Source organism: Staurois parvus, unplaced genomic scaffold, assembly GCF_062004578.1.
Source record: "Staurois parvus isolate SC_StPar_1 unplaced genomic scaffold, SC_StPar_1.0 ptg000236l, whole genome shotgun sequence".
NCBI classification, from domain to species: Eukaryota; Metazoa; Chordata; class Amphibia; order Anura; family Ranidae; genus Staurois; species Staurois parvus.
Genome location: NW_028318032.1, coordinates 153,554 through 175,256, shown reverse-complemented (window position 1 = coordinate 175,256; position 21,703 = coordinate 153,554). Strand labels below are relative to the sequence as shown.

General features: G+C 41.4%; 1 protein-coding gene across 1 annotated transcript in view; it reads right to left on the bottom strand.

Moving 5' to 3' along the window:
• The window catches only part of NDST2 (N-deacetylase and N-sulfotransferase 2), a 231,537-nt gene that overhangs the window by 108,348 nt on the left and 101,486 nt on the right, over positions 1 to 21,703 (bottom strand). Inside the window, exon 3 of the mRNA XM_089680185.1 lies at positions 12,333 to 13,699. Within this exon, the coding sequence (XP_089536311.1) occupies positions 12,333 to 13,325 (993 nt within the window). The 5' untranslated portion in view covers positions 13,326 to 13,699. The remainder of the gene's footprint in view (positions 1 to 12,332; positions 13,700 to 21,703) is intronic.

Genomic DNA, 21,703 nt, shown 5'->3' with positions numbered 1-21,703 from the left:
CCATTATTTTGTTGAAGTCTGCTGGAGCCTGAAATGCCAATCCTGCCTATCTTACACCAGTCTATCTACATGCCTATTTGACTAATACAGGTTTGAGGGGCATTTTAGTGGCACTATTTTCACGGTTTTGGGCTTCAAATGAATTAAAGGCTCATGCATACAGCTGATTAGGGCAATATCTTCCAGGTCAGCATATTTCTGTGGTAGGTATGGCCAGGAGTTTGATCAGTAGCGGGTAGGACCTTTCTAGAAATCAATTTTAAGTCGACACTGTTCCAGGAAGTCTGCATTGAACTGAACACAGGGGCACATGTGTGCCTCTGAATGACGAAAGTGTGCTTCCAGAGGCTCAAATCTGTCTTTGACTGGAGGACAATCATTCTATGTGCTCGTACAGGCAAACAGCCATGGACAGCATCACCTTGCCATTTGTATGTGCAGACGTCCTGTTCGCTACTGATTGGAAACACCTTACCATACCTGTTGCATAAAAATGCTGATGTGGGTGGTAGTGCGGCCTTAATTGGCCATGTGCACAAGCACTAAAGTGAAACTACAATATATATAGTTTATATTGTGCATTTGATAAGCTTATGTTAGTAGTTTTCAATCACACATGTACACAGGGGAGATATATTCACCCATCATACTGTATATACAATATCTGCTTCTAGCTTACTAGCACACAGTGGAACTGAGCTCAGAAAAAATAAAAAATAAAAAATAAAAAAAAAACAGAAGATCTGCTACATTACAGGGAACATCTAGAAGTGTTAACCACTTCCAGTCCGGACACTTTTACCCCCTTCCTGACCAGGGCAATTTTCATCTTTCAGCGCTATCACACTTTGAATGACAATTGCGCGGTCATGCAACACTGTACCCATATGAAGTTTTTACCATTTTTTTGAGACAGATAAAACTTTATTTTGGTGGTATTTATTCACCGCTGGGATTTTTATTTTTTTTGCTATGTAAATGAAAATCTCCAAAAATTTTGAAAAAAAGTGTTTTTCTTATAAAAGTTTGCAAATAAATATTTCATCAAAATCTTGACCAAAATGTATTCCGTTATCTTTTTAGTAAAAAAATAAAATAAGCCAAATTAGTTTATAACCAAAAATTATAATTTTTAAACTTTTTTTTACATTTTTATATTTTTTTTATATTATTATATTATTTTTTTTACATACTGTCACCCTAGCAGTACAGTGTCACCGTGGTGACACTGTACTACTTTTGGGGGGTGATGAAGATTTTTTTTTTTTTTTACACTGATTGCTTTTACACCCATATAGGATGTAAAAGCAATCATTTCTCCTCCTCTCTGTCTGCATTCTTGCAGCCATTGAGAACTACTGAGTGAGCTGTGATTGGTCACAGCTTGTCACATGGTACAAGGCTGTTGTGATCATTCACAGATTTCACACGTAGTAAGCAATGTCAGAAGTGACATCTTGCTTACTACTTTGCATGTGATCACTGATTGGCCAATCAGTGATCACATGATCAGAACCTCATACAGAGGTCCCGTCTGATGATCGGTGTTTCACGGTGTCTGGAGGACACAGCGGGCACCAGATCGCGGTGCTGCCGTTTATAAACGGCCACCCGACTCTGCAGTGCCATCGTCCGGCCGTTTATATACAACGGCCGGTCGGGAAGTGGTTAAAGAAGAATTTCAGGTATGGCATTTTTTACATAGTTACACTCGTCCAAGTTGGACCAGTTGGCCACTGGACAAGGGTACCATTCAAAAAAATGCTCTGGACAATCAGAGAATGTTTTTGCATTCACTGAGAAAACACAATCAAAGAATGCTTTGATTCTATTGAGAAAATGTAAAGCATTCTCTGAATGGTGACCAGGCTGAGCAACTAACCTCCTGTGTTCACAACGGGACCCAGAAGCAAGTGGAAATCACTACAGTAGCGATGTCTACTACAGCGATTGCTAACTTCTAGAAGGATCCCACAGGTATGGAATATGCATAGTTACATTGGTCCAAGCTGGACCAATGTAACTATATGAAAAATTGCCCACATCTGGAATTCTTCTGTAAATGTACCTAGGTCGCCTCCCAACCCTCTACCTTCCTGTTCTTTACTGTCTCTATGACTGGCTCTTCTCTTCAATCTTCTTTCTGTACTCCTTTATCTTTTTTCCTAATTGGGTTTATATACAGAGGTATTTCTTTTTGCTCCCCAAGGTTTCACCCAGGGATACTCCCCTTGAAACTATGTTTTTTCTTCTTTTGTATACCTCCGTTACAAATAACAAATGCGGCTGATCCTTTCATCTTTTTGTTGTATGGAACTATTAGCACTTATTCCCGCGCATCACCTCCAAATTCGTGATTTCTGTATATTTACATGTATATATATTATCATTATTCCTTTTGTTTTGTTCTGTAAAATTTAAAGCAAAATGTAATAGACACATTTGCCTTTAAACGTACCTAGGCAACACCCTGAAAATTCCTCCTGAAAACACCAGTGCACTTTTTGGTATGGGAGGGTGCCTGCAGACTCATATCTGTATACAGTATAGTATTGTACCCAGAAATTATAGCCGCTAGCAGTAATCACTGTGTTCTCATGGCGGGGATGGCTCCCCCCTGCCGGGAGAACACAATAGCTCTGAGGGGGGGATTTCCCCCCACAAACAGGGTCTGACCTGGGCTGCTGCCTCTGACTGCTAGTCTCAGGGGATTAGTAGTGAGATTGTAGTGACTAGTACTTTGCCATCTGCCTGTCTTTTTTGGACACAGCTTTCAGAGTTCAGGTCCGCCAAGTACTATAAAGTGATTGTGCTTTACAGTTCTTTTTGTCAACCAGTCTGCTCAGACTAAATGAAAATACCAGCATCTTTAGGGGGCGAATCCAATTAGTGGCTTGACTGAAGTTCTCAAGCATGTAGAGAAGATGATGTTACAAAACCTTATACTTGACATGACTATGTGGAACAGTAAGCTCATATAAAGCACGTCAAAAATTACTCCAGCATTGGAGTAATCTCTAGAAGCGTGTACTCACTGAAAATACAATCTAGTTTGCAGTCCAAACAGCGATTACACATAAATGTAAAGAAGCCAGGGAACACAGGCGTCCAATGAGAACAATAAAAACACCATTTCAATTTTGATGCCAGCTGGCATTTGTTTTAATTATGTCAGCACCCTGCGTCCTGGGATCCCGTCATTATTAAATGTCTGAAGGCAGAACTGATGCTCTTAGCACTGTATTCTTTTTTTCATAAACTAGAAAGAAAAAGATTCTAGATGGCTGTAATGGACAATGCAGTGTTCTTTAGATATGCTTACATACAGGGGGCATGCTGAATGTATATCAGCAACAAGCAAATTATAAACATTTCCCAAGAAGTAAAGATTCAATATCATTCAACAGAACGTAAAGGCAATGATAAAAGACTAACATCTACTCTACCTTTCAGACAGGTCTGATGCTCAAAGTAAAGCCCTTGGGCGGGTATCGGGGGATGGACTGGTGGTATTACTTGCTAAAGTGGCCCCCCGATTCATAACCTGCAATCTTAATGGCCAAAAATTCTGTGAATACACTGTCCAACTCTTCCTACCCTCCACACCCTATTATTGGGTCATTAAATGAAATGGGCAGCCTTACTGTCCACCAGGAAGACATTAAGGTGGCAAAAAAGCAAATCAGAGCCACTCTACAGCTTTATGTTTTTGAAGATCTGAAGATGCAAAAAGGCACCTGGAGTGCTGGCTCTGCGGATCAGAGGGGACTTTGGCAGACAAGAACATCCTCACTGGTTTTAAGTAGCCTAAACACATTCACAATGAGCTGCAGACTGCCATGAGTTAAGTTAGGACATGCCATCAGCATATGAACAAATGTCGGTGAATCCAGATTTCATGCTTATCCCATAAGGTTAACATGGTCAACTGGGTATTTGACATCCATTTTGAAATAAAAAAAAAAAGAAAAGAAAAAAGACCTCCACATTAATATGAATAAGAATGTACATATAAATAATTACGCTTAAAATACCTAGCAAGAGTGTAACATTTAGAAGCTATATGGGCTCTGGAAGTAACAAAACATTTCAGTGAGGGATGCAGGTCGCTATTTCCAATACATACAAGCTTAATGCTGAACTGCTAACTCCCTTACAACTTAAATGAAGGGTATTTCACAGACAACAGTCTCTGCTATAAGGTGCTTACAATCCAGCATACAAAAGCATAAGACCTATGAAATCTTGCAACTGGATAATGCCAAATAAAGAGATTATTATAATAGGATTTCGGTCACATGGTCTGGGAGTTCAAGATGTGCACCATTTAAATGATAGAAGGTAGGTAATTAGGCTTCTGTAGTCAAGAGATTACCGGCTGGCTAAACTGGTAAATTAAATTTATAAAAAGGGTGCACAGGACATCCCTGTCATTTTTCTCTCTTTCTTGCTTTCTAGAACAGTGTCACAGTAAAAAGTAGGAGTTTATCTGAAGACACAGCTTCCAGTGGTGCCATTGAAAGAAAACAGCTCTAGTTTTAAAAAAAAAAAAAAAAGGAAAAATAAATTAATTTTAACCTGAATTCCAGGTATGGGTTGTAATGTAATTGTATTTTAAGTATGCATATTTCATACCGGTGGGATCCATATGTATTGCTGCGAGCTTCCAGGTACTTTGCCAAGCAGCTGCCTTGCTGCATAGTAACGTCAGGGGTTGTTCACATGGAAAGACTGCCATTAAGAGAACACCTTACTTTTTTTCAGTTAAGACAAGGTGTTTTCTGATTGGATGAAGTGTGACATCACTACCCCACCTCTCCACTCTGTTCAATCAGAGAACGCTGGAAAATCGGAGAAAGCAATCATTGAGAAAACTGCACAGTGTTCTCTAAATGTCAGCCAAATTGAGTGAATGTCTCCCTGTTGTCACTATGTAGCAGGACAGCCTCCTGGCTTGAGATCCAGATGACTGCAGAAATCACTGTAGTAGTGGCTACTACACTGATTCACAGTTTTCACAGGGATCCCATAGGTATGTATAAACTAAAAGTTGGACCAATTTTATGACGCAATACAAACCATACCGGGAGATCAGCTTTAAAATGTAATTACACTGCATCAGAGCACCAAAAATGCTATTTAATTCATTTTTAGCATTCACTGCAAACTCACCCATCAATGTCTCTATGCTTTATTCTGCTGAGAAATCACTTTGAAAAAACCCCCTAGCATTTCTGTCTGTGCCAATCTTCAGTAAAGCGGATGATTAATTTACAATTTACTTCCTGGAATCCATTTGCCCTTACCTCAAGCATGCATGTAAGAGGGTGTGCTTAGTTGAGAAAGCCCCTCCTCCCCTCCTCAAGACTCCTGGGATGTATTACAATTTGTCTAGACATGGAAACCAGAAGTAACGGATGTAAAAAAATGTAAATATGATATACTTTCCTATCTATTTACGAATGCTAGCAGCATAAGGATTAAAATTAGTGAATATTGATTGAGAGAGTGAAATTCCACTTTAAAAAATATTGTCAGGGGCGTGCCCTAATGCCGGACTAAGCGACAGATTAACCGGACGGCTCCGGCTCTATTCCAACAACCTGTACCAAATGCTCACCCAAGATGCATTGTTCTGTTCCTCCTAGCGGCGGGCACGTCACTGTACCATCACCATGGTCAAAATTGGGCAAGCAAAGGCTCCATCGGTGGTGTAAAAGCCGGCCGCTTTCATAGGCAAGATGGTGCCGGCTCCACTCACTCTGCCTCCTCCATGCTGCCGCCTTCTGCTCTTTCCCAGACAGGCCCTGCTGGATCGGTGAGTGCTTCTCCCCTGAGCACTCTACCCTACCTGCCGTTCTTTCGCCTCCTTTGGGTTCCCCTCTTCTGAAAATGACAGGGATACTGTCCAGCAATATACTGCACTTCATTATCTCAGATCATGCAAGCCATACATGACTGCAATTCTTCTCTGACTACACAGACAGGGACCATCCATGTTGGCTTCTCTCTGTTGAAACAAGATGTACAAAATCTTCGGGAGAGAACGGGGCGGCTGGAGACCGCATTAGTTCCCTAGGAGATACTCTGCGTTTTGTGGGATTTCCTGAATGCTCCTAAGATCATCTCCTGAACAGTTTCCCTCTTCCTGGCTGAGGGACACCTTTGGAGCTGAAGTATTACCCACCAACTTTGTAATTATTCGGGCCCATCACCCCCCCCCCCACCCCCTTTTGGCTTCCCCCCCTCGCTCCATGATTGCACGAATCCTCAACTTTGAAGATAAAGTTATCCTCCTCCGAAGTGCCAGGGGACACTTCAATATAATGGCGCTACCATCTCTATTTATCCTGACTTCTCTGCAGACGTACTGTCAGGGATGCGGGTGTGACCAGAAGTGTGTGGACTGACACAGGGAAACGTAGGCTTCAGATATAGTAAATAATATAATTTATTGAGACTAACAATACAAATATAAACGCAGTGCACCAAACCCCAAGCTAACACAAATACATACAAGGTGAAACAAACCTAAACTGATATAGATACACAGGTACATACACATATAGAGCACAACGTAGTCAGGCAGGCCGGGTCAATAACTATCGGGCAGGTAGGTACAGGAGGAGCAGGCGGAGAGAATGGTCAGGGTCACAAGCCAGGGATCAAACAGGAGAAGTCAGCAGAGGTCAGGATCAGGCAGGGTCGGCAACAAGTCAGGCAGAAACAGGAATGCAGGTTACAAGATACAGGGGCCCATGGAAAAACACACACCAAGGCCCTGACTGTGAGTCTGGCCATTCCTTAAATACAACCCCTGCAATCAGCTTCAGGTGTTTTGGCTGACTGCAGGGGTGAGTCTCTGATTGCTGAGAGCACCCGCTGGCCAGCCCTGGTACTGCAGCCCACAAGGCAGGTGAGTTATTGGCAAGTCCATTCCTGACACGTACAGCATCAACACTCTTCTACCACTGTAAAAGCACGCCTCAGAAATTATGGCCTACAATATGCTATGCTCTTTCCAGCCAAGCTACACATTATTCATGATGGGAAAGCTCACTTTTACACCAGCCCAAAAGGAGGTGATGTCTTGGCTGGATGACCATTTTGGGCCGGAGCCAAGGCGTGGGTGATGTTCGCTCTGTCCGGCTCTCCTATGCTCGAACCCATTTTCAACTCTTTGGGGCACTCTTCAGACTACTTCACCTGTGCTGGCGGATCCTGTTATCTTTGGCTCCTACTAAACTCCTCTTTTTCTTGCTAATCTCACATGCCTTCTATCCACAGTTTTACAGTCTAGCTGTATAGATCTGCTCCATGCTACATGGATATCCTGTGATTGTATTTCTGTTTCTACTGATCTTTTATGTCTGTGCCACTGAAAGTTCTTTCATGGAACACTAGAGGACTGAACTCACCCCAGAAGCGGTCAGTGGTATTCTCTTTTTTGAAAAACATAGACCACATATTGTATGTTTCCAGGAGACCCATTTGACTGGATCTAAGCTTTTGGCCCTTAAATATCATTGGATCACTAAGTTCTTCCACTCTACCCATACATCCTACTCTGGTGGGGTTTCCGTATTGCTTGCTAAATCCCTCCCAGCTGATATTGTCCAAGTGAAAACAGATCCAGAAGGGAGATTTGTTGTCCTTACCAATCAGATTGTCTCTATTATGTTTACACTAGTAAATGTTTATATTCCACCTCCGTTCTCTCCGGACATCCTAACTAAACTATGCCTTATGACTTTCTCTCCCTAGTGGCCCCTTACTCTATGTTGGAGACTTTAAAGCAGTATTGGACCCTGCTGTTGACCGCTTGGGGGTTGGTGGTAAAATGTGTCAGACGCTCTTAGACTGGGTACAAGTGTATGATCTCACTGAACTATGGCGATGGAAACACCCTGATGCTCATCAGCACGCCTGCCATTCTGACTTTTTTCACACTATGTCACGTCTTGATATGGCCATTGCTTCTGTGACCACACTTCCTTCAGTCTCTGCAGTTTCCTACCTACCTAGGGGAATTTCAGATCATGCCCCTCTCTCCGTGGACCTCCTCCTGCTTCTTGTTCCGGCTCTACACTGTGGCGCTTGAACCCACAGTGGTTGGAGGACAGGGTGGCATGGGGAGAATGTACACAAGTTATTGCCAACTACTGGAATACAAACTTGGACACTGTTGACCCTTCTACGGATTGGGAGGGAGGAATTTAAAACTACCCTCTGTGGAACCTTTATGGCTATTACTGGTATGCTACATAAAAATGCTCAAATAGGTATGGAGGAATAGGAGTCAGCCATGGTGAGGGCTGAAAGTACTGATACTGCTAGTCCTGTTCCCCTTACTTGGGCAGAATGGATGTTGAGGCGTAGAGATTATGAACTTTGATTGTTAGACCTTACTTAAAAGGAAAAAAAAAAAAAAAAAAAAAAAGATACTCTATACTACACAAAAATTTTTTCGAACATGGTAACAAGGCTGGCCCCCCTACTTGTTTACTTAAATAGATCTGAATTTTCCCCTACTTCTATTCCACGGTCAGATTTACCTTCTGGATAGTTGGGTACTACACCTCTTGAGGTAGCGGATGCCTGTGATACTATACGGATCTATATATTACTACGGCCCACTACTCCGCAGATCACTTGCTCAGCTATTTGACGTGGGTCACCCTCCCCTCCTTGTCCGCGAGTATAAGAGGATCTGGAGGTACCCATCTCAGTTGAGGAGATAGATCTAGCTATTTCACAATTATCAGCTCATAAAACCCCAGGTCTTGATGGTTTTCCAGCCGAGTGGTATGACCATTTCAGATCGCTGATTAGCCCGTTTCTTCTTCAGATGTTTAATGAAGCCCTAAAGACAGGCATCTTACCTCCCACTATGCGAGAGGCACTGCTTGTTCTCATTTTGAAACCTCATAAAGACCCTCTTAAATGTGATTCCTATAGATTTCCCTTATTAATGTTGATGTTAAAATTCGGGCAAAAGTATTAGCCAATCATTTGAATGGTGTGGTGGCGACCCTGGGGAGGGGAGATAAGGGTGACTTTATAACTGGTCACTCCACTAGAATGAACATTCGCAGATTGTTCCACAATATGCAAAACCCTCATGACTGCTCCTCCACATGTGTTGTCTCTCTAGATATCTGTAAGGCCTTTGGCAGTGTAGAATGGCCCTATCTATTTAAGATATTACGTCTCTATGGCTTAGGCCCTTGTACAATAGCCTGGATACGTCTACTCTATACCAAACTTGTAGACAGAATTAGAGTGAACTCCTATGTTACTGATGCCTTCCGATACACATGGGCACTAGACAGAGCTGTCCCTTATCCCCTCTACTGTTTGCAGTGGTAATAGAGCCGCTTGCTATCTATATTCGCAATTCCCCTTCTATTAGAGGTCTCCCTATTGATACAATAGAAGAACGCATCTACCTGTATGCAGATGACAGCTTGGTATACTTGGCTGATCCCCATGACTCCTTGCACACTTTACAACAAAAAAATATTCTCTTTGGTGACTACTCTGGCATCCGAGTGAATTGGGATAAATCTAGTCTATTCCCCTTAGATCTTGGTGCAATGTCTGTGATTCACCCGGGGTCCAAACTACAAGTTGTTACCATATTCAGATATCTAGGAATCAAGGTACAGATGCCATTGCACTCCTACGTATGTCCATTGATTGCCCAGCGGATCTATACCAGACAGTGGATGGACCTGCTGTTGGACTTAATGGGAAGGGTTAATATCCTGATGATGATTTACCTCCCTAAGCTGCTGTATGTGCTAGCCAATTCCCCTTGCAAAATACCCAAATTCCTATTAAAACAAATTGTCACTATTTGCACTGCGTTTCTTCGGAAACATTGCCCCCTACAACCCCCCCCCCCCTTTCCCCGAATGGCATTTGAGGTTGCCCACTTCCATGGCGGGACTGGCCTTCCCCAATTTCTATCTATATTTCTTGGCATCTCAAATGGTTCATATACATGACTGGTTGTTCCCTACCGCCACTAATGAACCACTACTGAAGCAGCTATCGATTCATCCTTAGAAGCCCTTCATAATATTATTTACCAATGCCAAGTACCCGCTAGTCCTGGTACTACAATTTTACGTACCCCTTTGTCTTTGTTTAATGCAATGCTGACCTGAATATTTAAGACCTCCTGGGTCATATCTCCCAATAATCCTCTGTGGCATAATCCCACTTTGCAAGAACTCTATTCTTTGCCTGACCCCCAACATTGGTCTTCTAGAGGAGTCAAATACCTATGCCATCTTTTCATTGCCCAGGGTTTTAAGACTTTCCAATAACTGAGTGGAATTTAACCTGCTCTCCTACTATTTTATTATCAACTCCGTCATGCAGTGCGTACAAAATTTGGACTTTAAAATAACCCTTTACAGATCACCCCTTTAGAAAAGTTATTGCTACAACCTGACCCTACTAAATGTATCTCTACTTACTACTCTGCTCTGATGATGCACTCCAATCCTAGATTCCTGGTTGCTCAGGCTAAATGGGTTTCAATGCACATACCGTTTGATGAGACAGACTGGTCCGAATTCAGGGACACCTACGTTAAATCTGTCATCTCCTCTAAAGATAGGATCATCCAAATAAAAAATTTTCCATCTTTCACAGTTTACTCCTGCCCGGTTACATAAAATGGGTTTATTATGTACAGCAGATTGTTTCAGAGGTTGTGGACATAGGACCGACTTCTTGCATTGTTTCTGGTTCTGTCCGACGGTCTGGGAATACTGGGGAGAGGTAGGCTCCTTTATATCCTCCACACTGGGCCTATCTAAAGTCTTACATCCCAAGAATTGTCTATAAGGCATTTTAGGGGATCTAGTACTTTTGCAATACTCTAAAAGATTGTTACGGATATTATATTTCTATGCTAAAAAAATGATTCTGATGTCCTGGAAGGGATCGAGTCAACCCACGGTAGCTTCTTGGCTTAAACTTGTTAATGATTCCCTTCCCCTGTATAAACTTAGTTTTGAGCTTAGGAAAACATCCAAAGTATTCCACAAAATATGGGACAGATGGCTTTCCAATCCCCTTACTTTGTCCTCTACAGATCCATTATCTTGAGTGAGTTATTTCTGCCTAAGTTTAGTTATGTATAGTCGTCCCCCTTTTTTCCTTTTAATTAATTGGAGTACATTTAGTTTGTTGTATACTTTGGAATGTTAGACGTGTACGGCAATGTGAGATGTTTTGACTGTGCATTGTTTTAAATTGTTGGACCTTGGTTTTGTATTTCTTGTATGTCCTGTGTTAAATCTCAATAAGTTTATCTTAAAAAAAAAAATATATATTTATTAGGGAATTCCACAGTAAAGACCAGCACAATCAAATGACCATCGTGTATAGTGCTGCAGAAACTTCCTCTCTGCTGCACTGAAGCGTACTGCTCAGCTATCCAGAGTCCAATTTTTACCATAGAAATAAAATGCAGCCTCTCAGAGGCCTCTGTGCACACTCCCAGCATTGGGCAGTCCCACGCAAAGGTTCATTAGAAACAAAGAGTCTCCTTTCTGTAGGCTACACGCTAAGGAGGGATATAGACATGGGGCTGTTGCTTCTAATCCAGGACTTATAAATGGAAAAAGAGGAAAAAAGTAATACCTTTTTATTAAAGCTGATTCTTAATACCATCAGTGCTCATATACAGCGTTTACACCAAAGATAGTTTAAGCAGAAAAAAGAATGGTAAAATCCAATAAAGTAACTATTTAAAACTATGTGTGATTGAAGAGTGTGTTTTGCAAAGTTACATTTCAAGTCATCTCTAATGAAGAAATGACCTTTCAACACACATTCACAGTTGAGCATAGTGTATGTAGAGGATTTTGAGGCTTTTTTCGAGCAGTTGTTTTGAGCATTAAGTGCCACACAAAAGCTTCTTTGAGGGAGGATCACCCATTTTGGCCCCAAAGATTTTTATTATGGAAGTGTGCTCCCACTGAATCAGTGGGGGGAAAAAAACACCAGTTTGCTACAAAAGTAGCTAGCGCAGCTTTTCAGGTGTTGAGATACAGGCACCTGAATGCTATAATGTGAACAGGGACTGTTTACAAGCTGCTGAGCATTATGTGGCTACAAGCATTCAGGTGTGAAGAAGCTTAACAACATGGCTACCTTTTGACGCCTGCATTGAAGATGAAACTGTTGTAGGTGTAAGCAGAGGAGTAAAGGTGGATAATATCTTTTGATCACATTTTCATTATATAACAAACCAGCAGATCTCCAAAAAAGTTTTTTTTGTTTTATGTTTTTTTTTTTTGTGTACCACTTACCTCTACATCAGAAACCTTCATGCGTGTTCCTTCTTTACCAACAAATATATCATCAATGTCCACCAAAACATAGCGATCAAGAGTGAGGCAGAGACGCTTGCCAGTTAAGTAAGCAATAGCATCTACGAAAATAAGTTTATGGAGCCAAAAGTTAAGATTGTTGCCAAATAGTACCCGTTGAATGCCGTCATGAAGACCCAAGTCCTGTACAACGGTGGCATGAAGTGCTTTGTGTGTTGCAAGGTGAGGAATTGATTCTGCAGACTTAGTGCTAGCCAGCAGTACAGGTTCATACGTGCTATGGTTAGATTGGAACACTGTCCAGTCATCTCCAGGAAGAGGACCTTGCTCCACCTCATTAGCTCTAGTAACATACAGAAGTGGAGCATTGGGGTTAATATGGTAGTCCCTCAATCCCAAATTGGAATGTAGGAAGAGTGGAAAACCTTTCAGTTGTGCACTTAACAAGCTGTTCTCATTAGCTTTGAAGAACCCAATGATGCCAACACCATATTCCACACAATATTTGTCCAGAAGTTCCCTGTTCCAGGCATCTAAATTGACATATTTCAGGATATTCTCATAGATGATCAGAGCATAGCGGCCCCGATCTTTATCGGTCAACGTTGGCATATCTCCTTTCCCTGGAGCAATTTCTGTCCTGTACCTAAATCTGCCGGATTCCAAGATGGCAACAATCTCCTGTCCAAGTTGGGAGTATATGCTCTCAACAAATACAAGCACCACGGGCTCAGTACGGGAGGTGTCCATAGATTTGGCTATCCGCCAGCTAGCTTGGGGCTGAACCACAATTCTCTGCTGACTACTGCAGTCACTGAAAGGTAGAGGGAGAGGCTCCTTAATCTTAGGGCTGTTGGTGACATAGTAGGCCAAGAAGCACATGGAGGCTAAGCTAAATGCAATCAACAGTAGGATCAAGCGATGCAGTTCCAGCTGTCGCATGTGACGAACCAGTTTCCATAGATGAATCATGGTGAGGTCAAATACCCCACCTGCCTCCAGAATTCACCTAAATTGCTTTAGCACTGTCCTCTGGCTGTGCAATGCCAATATGTGAAGTCTCTCAGGAGAGCAGCAGCAACAGCACAGTAAAAGGCTGTAAAAGCAGGACGCGAAGAGGTGAAATCGCCTCCAGCCTGCCATTTATGTCAGGTTACCATGGCCTCCAATTCCCATTGCTTCTCTGCACTCCGATCTGGGCTCCTTAACAGATCACCACCGCAGAATTACATCCCAATCGCTTCTCACATCTCTCTTCCTCTTGTGCTGCCAAGGAGCTGCTTCTGAAGAATAACTCCCTCCCCAAGTCTAATCCAGACGTTTAATCTTCGCCGTTAGGCTGTATCCTAGAATTGGACAAAACAAAACATTGTCAAAAAAAAAAAAAAAAAGACTGCTTAACAGGAGAATTAAAACAGTTCATGCTTAACAGGAGAAGAACAGTCCATTAACTGTTACATTACTCTATAATATATAAATGTCAGACAGCAGAAAATTCACAGCCTCGGTCTAATTACCCTTCTATAGTAGCAGTAAAATATCAATATTTGCCTATAACCGAGTAAACTTAACGTAAGAACAAGGATCTTTCACCTCAGATAACGGACCTTTCAACACCAAACATGTCTTTTTTTCAGCCAAGGGAAATTATAGCTTATTTTCCATTAACAAAGTAAATATTACAGCATTTTAACGGATGATGTAAAGTTCTGGGTTGCTACACATGTTCATTATGGGCACAATAAAATACAAAATTGCTAAAAACTTACCTACAGTGCCTTGAAAAAGTATTCATACCCCTTGAAATTTTCCACATTTTGTCGTGTTACTTCCAAAAACATGAATGTATTTTATTGTGATAGACCGACACAAAGTGGCACACAATTGTGAAGTGGAAGGAAAATGATAAATGGTTTTCAAATTATTTTACAAATATTTGAAAAGTGTGGCGTGCCTTCGTAGTCAGCCCTCTTTACTCTAAAACCCTTAACTAAAATCTAGTGGAGGCAATTGCATTCAGAAGTCATCTAATTAGTAAAGAGTCCACATGTGTGTAATTTAATCTCAGTATACATACAGCTGTTCTGTGAAGCCGTCAGAGGTTTATTAGAGAACATTAGTGAACAGATTCATGAGGGCTAAGGAACATACCATATAGGTCAGGGATAAAGTTGTGGAGAAGTTTAAAGCAGGGATAGGTTATAAAAAAAAATTCCAAGCTTTGAACATCTCACAGAGCACTGTTCAATCCATCATCCAAAAATGGAAAGCGTATGACACAACTGCAAACCTACCAAGACATGGCCATCCACCTAAACTGACAGGCCGGGCAAGGAGAGCATTAATCAAACATGCAGCCAAGAGGCCCATGGTAACTCTAGAGGAGCTGTAGAGAACCACAGCTCAAGTGGGAAAGTCTGTCCACAGGACAACTATTAGTCGTGCACTCCACAAATCTGACCTTTATGGAAGATTGGCAAGAAGAAAACGATTGTTGAAAGAAAGCCATAAGAAGTCCTGTTTGCAGTTTGCCATAAGCCATGTGAGGGGCAAAGCAAATATTTGTAAGAAAGTGCTCTGGTCAGATGAGACCAAATATAACTTTTTGACCTAAAACGGTATGTGTGGCGGAAAACTGCACATCACCCTGAACACACCATTCCCACCGTGAAACATGGTGGTGGCAGCCTCATGTTGTGGGGATGCTTTTCTTCAGCAGTGATATGGAAGTTGGTCAGAGTTGATGGGAAGATGGATGGAGCCAAATACAGGACAATCTTAGAAGAAAACCTGAGTCTGCAAAAAAGACTTCAGACTAGGGCGGAGGTTCATCTCTCAGCAGGATAACGATCCTAAACATACATCCAGAGCTACATGTGTTAGGATGGCCCAATCAAAGTCCAGACCTAAATCCAACTGAGAATTTGTGGCAAGACTTGAAAAATGCTGTTCACAGACACTCTCTATCCAATCTCACAGAGCTTGAGCTATTTTGCAAAAAAGAATGGGCTAATATTTCACTCTCTAGATGTGCAAAGCTGGTATAGACATCCCCAAAAAGACTTGCAGCTGTAATAGCAGTGAAAGGTGGTTCTACAAAGTATTAACTCAGGGGGGCTGAATACAAATGCACGCCACACTTTTTAGATACTTGTAAAACATTTTGAAAACCATTTATCATTTTCTTTCCACTTCACAATTCTGTGCCACTTTGTGTTGGTCTATCACATAAAATCCCAATAAAATACATTTACGTTTTTGGTTGTAACATGACAAAATGTGGAAAATTTAAAGGGGTATGAAAACTTTTTCAAGGCACTGTATGATAGGCTGCAAAAAAGACCTATCTAATCTGTGTTTAATTAAAGCACACCTGTCACATTGATTAATGCTCGGTTCACACTATGCGGGCTGGATGGGGTGCAGGAATCTCGTGTTCCCACACACCCAACCACCTGCAGCCCAATCATGATGCACTTATGAGATGCGTGTGGCTTCCATTCATTCTGAAAGGCACCCCCCAACCATCTCAGCCCACAGCACAATTTCGGGTATGGGAATTGCAGGGAAACCACATGGTCAAAGACCTTACGGTCACGTTTTTAAAAAGGAGCATGCTCCTTTTTTGAGCAAGAAACATGAGCACAGCAGCCCGTTCAAATGAATGGGCTGCTGTGGCTGAGCAAACGCGGCCCACAATAGCACGAACCAAGCAGAAAGGCAAAGTAGTTATGCATTTGAACAGCAAGCAAGTACTCTAGGCCGCATTCACACCTAAGCATTCTGAGAACACTGGCAGAAATGCGTGTTTCTGCATATTTTAAGAAACGTACAGAGAAAAGCCAGAGCAAAAGATGCACATTGCACTTGCAGTGCCACTATTTCTTAATGGCACCCCAAATGCAGGTGACAGACTTGCTTTTTTTGTGCAGAAAAACACACTTGGCTTAGTGCCAAAAAAGGGTGCAGAGCTTCTTTGGCATATTTTTCACATATAGGGAAGTCCATTAAAATGAATAGGCTACCCTATGCTGTCCGACAAAAAAGGAACCCGTCGCTCAGGTGTGAATGCAGCCTATATCTTTTATTAAGATAGCCTGTCATATTCTTATAATATTACTGCATAAGTGGAGTCAGGACAGAAATCTTTTAAGGCTCAAGGACTGTTTCCCCTAGGACTCACATTACACATTTCAGAAATGCATAATTAATACAGAATACACCAAACACTGCATAGCATCATCCATATGACATTAGAAAGTCAACTCAAATCAGCACCACTCAAGTGCAAATTGCAGATATGAATACAGTATGTACAAAAAGACACCCCCAGTGTGACCATGTGGGGCCTACTCTGCTTCCCCGATCTAGTCAACAGCTAGTAATAGTGACATCACATAATAACAATGGTATTTGGGGACAGACCATTTAAGAACCTAAGCTTTCACATGGGGGGGGGGGGGGGCAGCAAGTCATGATTTGTTTCCACCGGGGAGAGAAAAGAAGGCAAGTTTAGCAGCTGGGGGAGCTGCCATTAAAGTGAATATGATATGCTTGGGCAAATCATGCATTGACAATAACCACTTCACTACCAACAAATGCTTCAAAACAGCACATTGGTAGAACTGGAATTCTAGTGCGCCGTGTACACAATGCGCATGATCACGCCATCAATAGACAGCTCAGATCACAGGCAAAATGCACTTTGTGATCCTCCTGTTGGCCAATCACAACAAGCACAAATGTAAACATTGATCGGTTTACATTTGAGAGCCCTGTCCTTCCCCTCACAATAAGGACACATGCACACAGTTTGTTCTATGACGCCTTTTCTCCTACAGGTGTTTAGCAGCAGCAAAACCCTGGTAAAAAAACACATTTTTGCATGCGCACTCATGTGTCTGGGGGTAATTCATTCTCTTGGCCAGAATGTTAATTTATCCTGGCTATTAGAATTTATTATTATGCAAACATGCATAAACGCACCTTGCGCCTAGCATTAACGTGCCTTTAGGTGCTTTTAAGCTCAAAAGCTCCCCTCCTGAACTTGACCTTAGTGAGTGGATGGGGAGGGGGGGGGCTAAATATCTTCTCATCAGCAATTAGAGCAGTCTTGTGACTTCAGCACAGCACTGCTTAAAGCTTGTAGGAGTTTTCTTTCTGCTCTAGCAGGATACAAAACCCTTGACCCTCTGTCTAGGCAGTGCTGACTGGCCCTGTGCTGATCACATGCACTCTCCCAAGGAAAGAAAAAAAAAAAACCCTCTCTAGCAATACATACTAAACTGAGCATGTGGCTACAGGTTCAATCTGTCTTATCAGGTGGACATCTGAACAAGAGGAGGGGCAGAGGAGTCAGGATCAAAAGGTCTTTAAACACAATGTAGCAGATTAATCCCTTAGGTTCCACAATAAGTATACCAAGCATGGTTTACTGAATATACAAACGGATTTCACTGTTGTGGGTTTAGTAACACTTTAAGCTCAGCATTTAGAGGCAGAAAAAAACCTCAACAAAAAAACTTTTGGTTTGCATTTTTGAGAGCAGTTTTCTGGCAGAGAAAAAAAAAGGTGAATGCTCCTAAAACTCTCCTAAAAGCTCCTAAACTGTACAAAACAGCTCTATGAGCATTTTTTTCTGCCAAGGGAACTGGCATTTTTTTAAGCCTGGCAAGTGTGCATGGCCCCTAACGTTTTACATAATTTGTATGATTTTTTTAACCCTTTCACCTCTCTTCCTGTCTTCTGAGTGTGAGCTGTGCATCTTATCTCCCTCTTCTCTACATGCTCCTTTATCCTGTACATTAACCCCGCACTGCACGTGAACTGCATATTAATCCTTCACATTTTCCTTCCTCTGTGTATGTCCTGTACATGATGCATTGTATCCAGTATGTCATTACTAAGATCCATGTTTTAACCACCTCAATACAAGCACTTTTCTTTTCCTTTGCAAACAATTGGGGCAAAAAAATTAGATCACCATGGGGTGTCTACTTTCCAAAAAAGGGGTATTTTTCGGTTGTTCATATGGTTCAGGAATTTTTATTTGAAATTGGAAAGTAATCAAAACATTTTTAATTTTGTGTATACAATTTAAAATATCTAAATATATGTATCCAAATAAATATCTAAATAATTTCTCTAAACCCATATTTCATTCAACACGGATGGTACTCCCATGCAATAATACTGCTAGGAAGTAAACGAGAGGTAAGAAGCATGTTTGTGCAGTCCAAACTAAGACTTTTTTTCCCACTATGTATGTCTTGCATTTCCTTACATGCCCTATAGACCTGGAGGTCTTTGTTTTACCTTGGACTGAAACTGAAACTATTTCCTGAAAGAAGCACAGAATAAAGTAAATTGAATTCATATGGATGTGGGATCACAGAACAAATGCTCAACATCTGGCTAAAAGTTGCAATAATACTGCACATGATGGAACATTCAGATGCAAAATAAATAAATTAAGCGTTATGCTTTTCAGCCAAAATTTGACTTCCATCTGCTTAAAATATGTATTCAGCAGAATTATTGGAATGAATTTCCCACACTGATCATAGAATGGTGAAGTCAGCACATGCAAGCAATCGCCCACTTTGCACTGTTCTGGGAGAAGTTTCAATGTGGTGATGTTTGTGGTGAGAGCATGGAATGGTTTCCCTCCAGAGAAACCTGTCTACAGAGGACCATAGCAACACCATCCACTGCAACGATTTGAGGTGCTAGAATACAAGGTCATACACAACCGGCATACAGTAATCTCTGATTGTAAGGGCTTGTATAATAAGAGTGTCTTAGAAGTAAGGCCTCATGTACACTGCTGCACAATGTGAGTTTAGGAGCTTTTAGTGTTGCCAAAGCCCCTGAACTCAACTCAAAAGCCTATGTATCCATGCACACATGCTTTTATCAGAGTTTAGAGGCAGTTAAACGTTCTTCTTCTCAAACGCAGAATAGCAGCATTCAGGAGAGGGAAGTTTTGGCCAAAAACGCTAAAAGTGCCAAAAACGTGTGTAAACGCGGCTAAATGCTAGCCGCGTTTAGCACTTGGGCATTTATCCACGTCAATGGAAAATACTCTGGGCAATCAAATGAATAAATGCTCAAGCTCTAAACATGGCTAAACACGTTGCCGCGTTTAGCGTTTTTTTGCTGCCAGGAGTTTAACGACTGTCGTATATAAGGCCTTAAAGTGAAGCTACTATGAAGAGAAATATGTAAACTGCCATTACTGACTTGCATATGAAAAAGCTAGTTGTCTTGCAGCTATGCTAAAGTAAGTGAAGTGCCTGAAAAATAATATGGCCATCAAATATACTTTACTCACTGTGACAGATCATTGTCAGGGCTGGTCCTACACTATTTTGCACCCTAGGCAAGACCAGCTACTTGCACGCCCCCCCCCCCCCCCCCAAAAAAAATTAACAAACAAAAAAAAAATTTGAAAACAATCCAGAGGATTTACCCCGCCTTCCTGACCAGGCCATTTTTTGCAACACGGCGCTGCATTATTTTAACTTTAAATTGCACAGTCATGCAATGCTGCACCCAAATAAAATTTACATCCTTCCCCCCCACACCCACACAAATAGAGCTTTCTTTTGGTGGTATTTGATCGCCTGTGCGGTTTTTATTTTTTTTGCGCTATAAAAAAAGACCAACAATTTTGAGGAAAAAAAACCTAATTTTTGACTTTTTGCTATTAAACATGTCCAGTAAAAAAATTTTAAATTTCGTCATACATTTAGGCCAAAATGTATTCTGCTACATGTCTGCTAAAAAAAGAAAATCTCAATACGTGTAAATGAATTAGTTTATGTGAAAGTTATAGCATTTACAAACTGCGGTATATACCCTGTTCCAAATTATTATGCAAATTCTATTTAAGTGTCACAAAGATTAAATATTTTGTTTTTCAGTTTAACTTAAGGATGGCATTGTGTGTCAGGGCTCTTTTGATCACTGAAAACAATCTCGGACACCTGTGATAATTAGATTGGCCGGTGAGTCCAATTTAAGGAAAAACTACTAAAGGAGGGTGTTCCACATTATTAAGCAGAGCACCATTTTCAAGCAATATGGGGAAGAAAAAGGATCTCCCTGCTGCCGAAAAGAGTGAAATAGTTCAATGCCTTGGACGAGGTATGAAAACATTAGATATTTCACAAAAACGTAAGCGTGATCATCGCACTATTAAGAGATTTGTGGCTGATTCAGAGCACAGACGGGTTCGTGCAGATAAAGGCACATTGAGGAAGATTTCTGCCAGATCCATGCATCGGATCAAGAGAGCAGCTGCTAAAATACCATTACATAGCAGCAAACAGATATTTGAAGCTGCTGGTGCCTCTGGAGTCCCAAGGGCATCAAGGTGTAGAGTCCTCCAGAGTCTTGCAACTGTGCATAAACCTTCTATTCGGCTACCACTAACCAATGCCCACAAGCAGAAACGGCTGCATTGGGCAGAAAAATACATGAAGACTAATTTTCAAACAGTCCTGTTCACTGATGAGTGCCATGCAACCCTGGATGGTCCAGATGGATGGAGTAGTGGATGGTTGGTGGACAGCCACCCTGTTCCAACAAGGCTGCGACATCAGCAAGGCGGTGGGGGAGTCATGTTTTGGGCCAGAATCATGGGAACAGAGCTGGTCTACCCCTTTAGGGTCCCCAAAGGTGTAAAGATCACCTCTGCAAAGTATGTGGAGTTTATGACTGACCACTTTCTTCCCTTGTACAGAAGGAAGAACTATGCTTTCCATAATAAAATCATCTTCATGCATGAAAATGCACCATCTCATGCTGCAAAGAATACCTCTGCACCAATGGCTGCTATGGGGATAAAAGGAGAGAAAGTCATGGTGTGGCCTCCATCCTCCCCTGACCTCAATCCTATTGAGAAGCATCCTTTGGAGCATCCTCAAGCAAAAGATCTATGAGGGTGGGAGGCAGTTTACATCCAAACAGGAGCTCTGGGAGGCTATTCTGACATCTTGCAAACAAATTCAAGCAGAAACTGTCCAAAAATTCACAAGTTCAATGGATGCAAGACTTGTGAAGCTGCTTTCAAATAAGGGGTCCCTGTTAAAATGTTTAAAAAGTTGTTAAAAGTTTGACTGAAATAGCTTTTGATTTCAGTAAATATGCTGCAAACACAACAAATGACAATTTTCAGTTCTTTACAACCTATAAAGTGTTTTGAAACTTACTGTGCGTAATAATTTGGAACAGTTCATTGTAAGTTTTTTATGTTTAAAAAAAATACGGTCATCATTCGGAGGTTTATTCAATAAAAATTGAACTGTACTCTTAATAGTTAACATGAGAATTATGCTGTTATTTAC